Source organism: Cataglyphis hispanica, chromosome 8 (assembly GCF_021464435.1).
Source record: "Cataglyphis hispanica isolate Lineage 1 chromosome 8, ULB_Chis1_1.0, whole genome shotgun sequence".
In the NCBI taxonomy this organism is placed as follows: domain Eukaryota; kingdom Metazoa; phylum Arthropoda; class Insecta; order Hymenoptera; family Formicidae; genus Cataglyphis; species Cataglyphis hispanica.
This window is the reverse complement of record NC_065961.1, coordinates 19,920-27,349: the sequence shown is the minus strand read 5'-3', so window position 1 is coordinate 27,349 and position 7,430 is coordinate 19,920. Positions and strand designations below refer to the sequence as shown.

At 27.0% G+C, this 7,430-nt stretch overlaps 1 protein-coding gene across 1 annotated transcript; it reads right to left on the bottom strand.

Annotated features, from left to right (window-relative positions):
* Positions 1–297: 297 nt before the first annotated feature.
* On the bottom strand, positions 298–2,087 carry LOC126851796 (uncharacterized). The gene is made up of 6 exons (XM_050596134.1): positions 1,942–2,087; positions 1,617–1,869; positions 1,335–1,397; positions 926–1,149; positions 679–837; positions 298–569 (listed from the first exon to the last, which is right to left on the bottom strand). Exons 2-5 carry the CDS (start codon positions 1,804–1,806, stop codon positions 700–702), a joined length of 615 nt encoding a protein of 204 aa, XP_050452091.1. The 5' UTR covers positions 1,807–1,869; positions 1,942–2,087; the 3' UTR covers positions 298–569; positions 679–699.
* Between the last annotated feature and the right edge of the window lie 5,343 nt (positions 2,088–7,430).

Below are 7,430 nucleotides of genomic sequence, written 5' to 3'. Positions count from 1 at the left end.
TTCTTTGGATATTAAATAAACTTTTAGAGAACATTCTGCGTATTTTGATAGAATCTTTTTAAGATATTCTATGAATATTTGGATGAGCGAGTATAGGTAATGAAAGAAAAAAGATATAGATAAAAATAATACAGATTTTATATTATATAGTATTATATAGTATTATACTATATTATATTTAATATATATATTATATTATTATCTTATATAAAATATAATACTGATAGACAAATATAATGAAACAAAAAATTAAAATTAAATACATTCAGATATTAGAAAATTAGAGTCTTATATATATATGAGAGTCTTAATACAATATACTTTGTACTAAAAAATTATATCACTGAAATAATTAGTCATAAAATTTCAACATAAAATAACATAAAGAAACAAAAATACTTGAATACAATGTAAAAATATAAACTTTATATTAGATTTAACAAAAAAAACATAAATATATATTACTTTTGCTGTTGTTTTTGAATCCTTTCTTTGACTTTAACCAACCATTTTAATACCACTTTCAACATCAGATGCTGTAGTGCTTGTGTGAAGTGCCATCACAGATTCTGAAAAAATAATTGCAAAAAGTTGTTCAAAACAAAATAATATTTTATCAATACTTGTTATAAAGAATATTATATATATTATATGTTACATAAATTATAAAATCCTTACTTATTATTATTTGGGAAATAATCAAATTAGAAAAATTTTCTTTTCTTTTAATCCTAGCCAAGAATATTGCACAGCCAACTCGTTAGAGAAAACTTTTTCCATAATTCTTTTAATCATAATTTTAGGATTTGCTTCTCTAAATCTTGAAAGTTCTGTCACCTTAAAAAAATAATAAAGAATAATAAAACTGCTAATTTACATTAAACTACTACTTATATTAATATTAAAATTTATCCCAATAACTTACAACTTCTTTTTTCTTTTCATCATTCTCTAAATAAATTTCTAAATTATGAAGTTCTTCCATTGATTTTAAGAGCAACTCAAATTTTTCAAATAAAGATTCCATTGTGGGAACCTCTTTTTCCATAATATTATGCATCTTAAGATTATTTAAATCTTCCGCCATTTGGTCCATCTTATAATTCAGAATCGACAGCATCCTTAGTACTTGTCTTTTGTAGGCTTCATCTGGAAATTAAAAAAAAATTAATGATAAATTGAAATAAATTATAATAAATTATAATAAATGACAAATTCATAACTTTTATTTCTACAGAATAAAATTTGATAATGATATAATTTTAGTGATAATAAAAGTTATGTGAATCCAGAATTACAATTAGTATAATAAGAAATATTCAATAGGTAAATACCTTTAAAAACTTCTTGAGGTTTAACAGTATTTGGAAGCTCTTCTTCTTTTGATGTACATGGCACTAGAAAAACAAAAAATACCTATGAGGACATCACACAAAAAAATGCATTTATTAATATATTTTTATACTATGTATTTTACTACTAATCTGAATCAGTTTGAACATTGACCACATTTTTTGAAATGACTGGTGCCACAGAATTTTCTTAAAATAAAAGAAAAATTTCGGTCAATTCATGAATGAGACTTTTAAATATACTTTCAAATATGTCACAGTTACCTTTGGTAGCCTTTCTTAAAATTGGAATGTTAACTATTTCATTCTTTTTATCACTTTCTTCATTTATAATTTCATTATTAATATTTTTTCTTTTATACGAAATGTTGAAGGTTGGATTTGAATCTGAATCTGAATCAGATGATGTAAATTCTTTTTTTTTTAATTTTCCTTTTTTCATGTTCTTCATCATTTGAAGCTAAATCGGAAGTTTCTTCAGCTTGAGCTGCTTTATGTTTTACAACACTCAAATCTCCTAAAATTTTTGTGATAATTATTGTTATAATTATGTAAAAAAAAATTATAAATTTTTTCAAACAATATCTACCATATAATTCACCAATTAGCCTTGAATGATAAAGATCCCAATCATAAGAAGGTGGGATGCAATTTTTTATCATATTTTTAAATTTTAATCCATTGGCCAAATGGTGGCCAAAAACATCCATTCATATCTTTGACCTAGGATGCTGATACGGCTTCTACGGTATTTTCTTTAATAAAGTACCCTCCTACCACTACCCTCCAACTCATTGCTATAATATCTGGAATGAAAATAAAATCATTGAATAATTAAAATAATATAGTGTTTTACTTACTTTTAAAATAACAATTCTAGATTGTGTAAATGTGAAGTTTATAATAAAAATTTTAATGAAGAAAGGGGTAAAATGTAAAGTCTTCTTCTTGAGTAAAGGCCACCACCTTGTTTTTTATATCTTTCACACTTCGTATACAATATTCACTCAAATTTTTTGCAATACCTATGTTAAAAATACTTGAGTCGCAAGGATAGTCGAATAAATTATTTGTTTCGAGAAATATTCTTCCATACACGTATCTTTTCTTACTAAAATATTTTCTATTTTCATGATATGGCCACTTGTTAAATAACAAAATGAATCGGCAAGGCTTTCAATAATGAAACTAAATTTTTCAAAGTTTAATTTTTTAAATTGAATATAACTTTGATTAGGAACTAGACCATTAAAGTGTTTTCGCTCATACAAAAAACTTTCTTTATTAATTCCTTTTGAATCTACTGTCTGTTCTAGTTCTTTTAATCGTATTACAATTTGTTGTTTTTCATGTTTTCTAAGTAAATTCTTTAAATTTTGAAGGAAATTTTCAAATGGAAATGCGCTATATTTATTTAAATTTCCAAAAATTTGTATGTCATAATATATATGAATTAAACCATGTATGTTATGAGATATATTTTCTTTCCCATATAATTTAACAAAGTTTTGAACAAAACATTTAAGTAATGCATGCGCATAATCTGCATATTCGTGGATATATTGCTCATTCGAAAAAATTGTCACTGCAATGTGTAAGTAAAGGAAATTTATGTATTTGTCATTTTCAATATTTTCTTTTAAAACGACTGGCTCTACATATAGCAAAAAGAATCTAAATTCAGTTGCCTTCCATCTCTTGATTTCATCTAAAGAACGTGGCTTTCGAGCAAATTTGGTATATATTCAACTATTGATAACAATTGTCTGTTAATTTTATTAATTTTTTCAGATTTTAATTTCATATGTGGCTTTCCAAAAATCCACATCATCAACGATTTTTTTATGACACTTAAACAAATAAGGTGCATATTCTAATGGCAGATGAGAAACCATATCAATTCCTGGAATTTTTTCTATACCAGAATGATGTTGAATCTGGCTTTTATTTTGAAAATTCTGACTTGTTCTTTTTTTACAATTAATTTTAGGGAAACAAGTTCGACCTTTCAAGTATTTTCTTTTTGGAAATATTTTGTACGAGAATAAAAACCTGTATGACCTTTTATATAACAAATAAAAGATTTAGCAGGAGCATCACATATAAATCCTTTGATTTTAAATTCTTTTATACTTTCATTAATATTGATATTGTTTGTTGTTAAATCTATTGCTTCATTGACAAATTGTAATAAGAATTCGTTAGCATTTACTGGTTTTTCATAGCCATGATATATTCCTACAGCAGCTATCTTTGTAGGATTTGAATATAAACTACATAATATTGAATATATCTGGCTACTTGAACTTTCGCTCAAGGGTAATCCATCAATATTTATTAATACTTCGATCGTGTTTGATCCATCATCTTTATAAAGTTTTTTTATTGCTTCAGAAAGACCAAAATGGTAATATATTCCTGGCTCCATTTTTTGAATTTCTAAAGTTCTGGGAGTAAATAAAAGAGTTCTAGCATCTGAAGACAAATCATTTGGATCAATGTTACTTGTTTTTAATAATTTTAAAAGGTCAGAAAATGCTGAATGATCAATTTTGTGTTTCAGTGCCCAGTCTTTTAAATTATTTTTAAAAGATGAATCTGAAGCAGTATTTTTTTTTTACTAATTGCTCATTCCATGGATCGTTTACATCATTTACAAATACGAATTATCCTCTGGTATGTCTCTATCCAAATTTTCTTTAATAATATTATCAGATTTTATATAATAATGGCACAATTTCAGTAATGTCTTTACTTATTATATCATTTCTCTCTTCATCTATAAATTCTGGAGAGAGTAAAGATAAATTTTTATTTAATTCTGTGTTTATTTTTTTATAAAAACCAGCTCGAGATCTCTTTGGCATGATCACCTTAAATAGAAGAAATAATTAATAAAAGCTATTAAACTTCTACTTTCCTCCTAGCGAATACTGTTCAATGAAAAATATGAAAGAGTAATATTATTAATAGTATTATGGTTCAAATTGTTTAAAATCATAATTTGCAATTATCTATTATTAATTTTTCATTAATTTTTATATCTTTCATTGATCTATAAAGACGTGAATAGTACGTGAATTACGTAGATATATACAGAAAAATACTAATTGTCTGAACAGAAATGAATATAAGATTCGGACTATTGAAGTCTTCATATCTTTGAAATAGCTGTATGAATCTATCATGTATATGTGTGTGTGTGTGTGTGTGTGTGTGTGTGTGTGGACGCGCGTGTGCGCGCGTGTGTGTGCGCGTGTGTGCGCGTGTGTAAATTGTACTCACCTGTTTTTTAACGAAAAATATTTCCAGAACTTTTCAAAAATTAGTCAAAAAGACTTATCACATATAATAATCACGTTATAATTTTGAGCACAAATTTTGAGGCAACTGATTTTACAATCAGTCATTCGCAATTGTTGCCAGTGCTTCCAGCATGCGTTTGTAGAGCGCCTCTATGAGCATTCTTGCACACAGATTGCGTCGTGCTGGGGAATAATGACGTATATTGCGTTTTGCGTCATTGGTCATTGGTCATGCGTTGGCCAATTAGCGTTTATTTTTTAAGAAAAGTTTGTAGGACATTATAAAAATATTTTAGTTCACAAACGTTCCAGTCACAAACAAAATGAAATATTATAAGAATATTCATTGAAATGTTATTAGAATATTCTGAAAATTTAACAAATAATATTCCAATAACATTCGAAACATTCTTATAACCATATAAGAATGTTCTTTTCAAATATTTTAGAATATATGGAAACTATCTGATTAGAATATTCTCCGAATATTTTGTGCTGTTTGGATAATTACTAATTTATCTTTATCAAAAACTTGACCAGTCAAAATCTCCAAATATTTTTTTAATGCTTCCATAATCATTTTCCAACAATATATTTATTATTCAACATATCCAACAATATATATATCACAAATATGTTAATTGATAATGAACTCAAATGTGATTTACTCAAGTAAATATTTGCTCAGTTTCGCTAACTTTGCTCAATATTACATTGACTGGAAGAAATCACTTTCCTTCTTTGCAATATTTTTAATAACCGTTAATCACTTTTCTTCTTGTGTTGTACTATTTTGTAATATGTAAGCAAAGGACCCTGCACCATTCTTATTTGAAAATACCTTTCGATGGATTTGGCTAATTTTTGGATATGTTAGTTAGTTCTTTAGTTAGTTAGTTCTCGTCATTCTAAATAAATGTCTCAATGCCCAGCAAACATATTTTTAACTATATTATAATGGTAACATAACTCAGTAACTGAATATAACAAGTAATATTACAGGAATGTAGCATGTAATATTCTCGTTCCTTGTAATTTCCCATTCAAAGAAGCAACAATGTTATATAGCAGTTATACATTTATTTGTAACAATTATATGATGTTATATTATTGATACATTAAAAAAATAATTATATTTAGCTATTTATTATTTTATCTGTTAATCTAAAAATATTAATTATACATTAATTATATTTATATGTAAAATATAAATAAACATTATATACATATATTTTGTATGTGTGTATATTATATTTGTATGTATATTTATATACATACATAAATGCGCATTCAAACGTATAATTACTCGTGCTGTCTTATCTGTCCAAAAACATGGATAGACAAAATCTCCAAATATGAATTGGAATGGATGCTTCAATAATTACTTTCCAACAACGTATTTATCATGTCATTATCACTTATCAAATATGTTAATTAATAATGCAGATTTTTCAGCATTTTATGTAAAGCATTCGCTCATTTTTGCTAATATAACCTAATTTTACTTGATATGACACCGATTAAAAAATCAATTCTCTTTTTTGCTTTATTCCGCATTAATGATAATTTTTTTTTTACTTCATTCTTTTTTTCCTTATGTTGTTAAACTATTCCGCGATATTCTCATAACCATTAATTTTATATTACTTTTCTTCTTGTCGTATTATACTTGATTATACTCTGCGCGTATTCTTATAAAATAAAAACATTATGTATGTACACGCATCTACATTCACACATGATCCCTTAAAACGTTCTGTACAGCGAATCGTCGTACGATGTGAACGTCGCTTGAGGGACAAAATTGCTTTGCATTGTGCATGCGAGCATACGTACAGGAGTACCGCGGTGACTCCTGTACATAGGCAAAAATGTGAAGACGCAATTCCTGTACATAGGCAAATTGTTAGCAGACAGAAACGTTTTTCTTTTGGTCGCGATAATATTATATAATCGCGTTGCTTTATTATTATGATTATTAATAAATAATAGGTAATTTTTGACTATAAATATTTAACTTGTAAATTTTGGGAATTTTTTTTAAAGAAAAGTATAAAACATATTAATTTCAAACTGTGTATATTTATTGAATAACACGTCAAGTATATTCCTAATTTATTTCAAATAAAAAGATTTATTTGCTTTAAAGTTATAAAACTTCAACTAAAATGTTTAAAAAAAAAATTGTTATTCGTGGCGAACATGATTCCGTTGTAGTCATCTGAAATAAAAAAACCAAAAAGATTCTTAATGTATATGAATGTCCCAGAGCACCTGTGACAACGCTCGTGAGTGGGTAGAGGATAGTAAATTGAACAGAAAAGTCCTTTACCATTTTGCAAATTTCGTAATAATTATTGAAATATTAGTTAAAAAATATTGGCGAATGAGCATGCGTTCCGCGTGGCTATCGCACAGCTGCTAGACCATAGGACGTACGCTCTAGGCGTGCCAGCGGCGAGCTTCGTAGTGTCTTACGGCAACGAAAAGTGTTTGGTATCACGCGTATCCCTCTCGTCGCGAGGCCGAACGTTTCGTTGTCATACGACTCTATGAAACCCGCCGCCTAAACCGTATGTCTCATGGTCTATTCGCGCGATAGCCGTGCGAAACGCGCTCGCCAATACTTTTTAATTAATATTTCAATAATTATTTCATTAATATATATATATATATATATATATATATATATATACAGGGTGTAAAAAAACATATTTCTTATATTATAATTTCGAAAAGGTTTCTGTAGAAACGTTTCTTATTGATGCTTGAT

Bases quoted from the DNA above. Each gene is read 5' to 3' on its own strand.
- LOC126851796 (XM_050596134.1), bottom strand. From the start codon at position 1,806: ATGATGAAGAACATGAAAAAAGGAAAATTAAAAAAAAAAGAATTTACA. The intron at 1,398-1,616 runs GTAACTGTGACA...TTGTTTTTCTAG, and splicing joins TTTAAGAAAGGCTACCAAAG to TGCCATGTACATCAAAAGAA. The intron at 1,150-1,334 runs GTATTTACCTAT...TTTAATTTCCAG, and splicing joins ACCTCAAGAAGTTTTTAAAG to ATGAAGCCTACAAAAGACAA.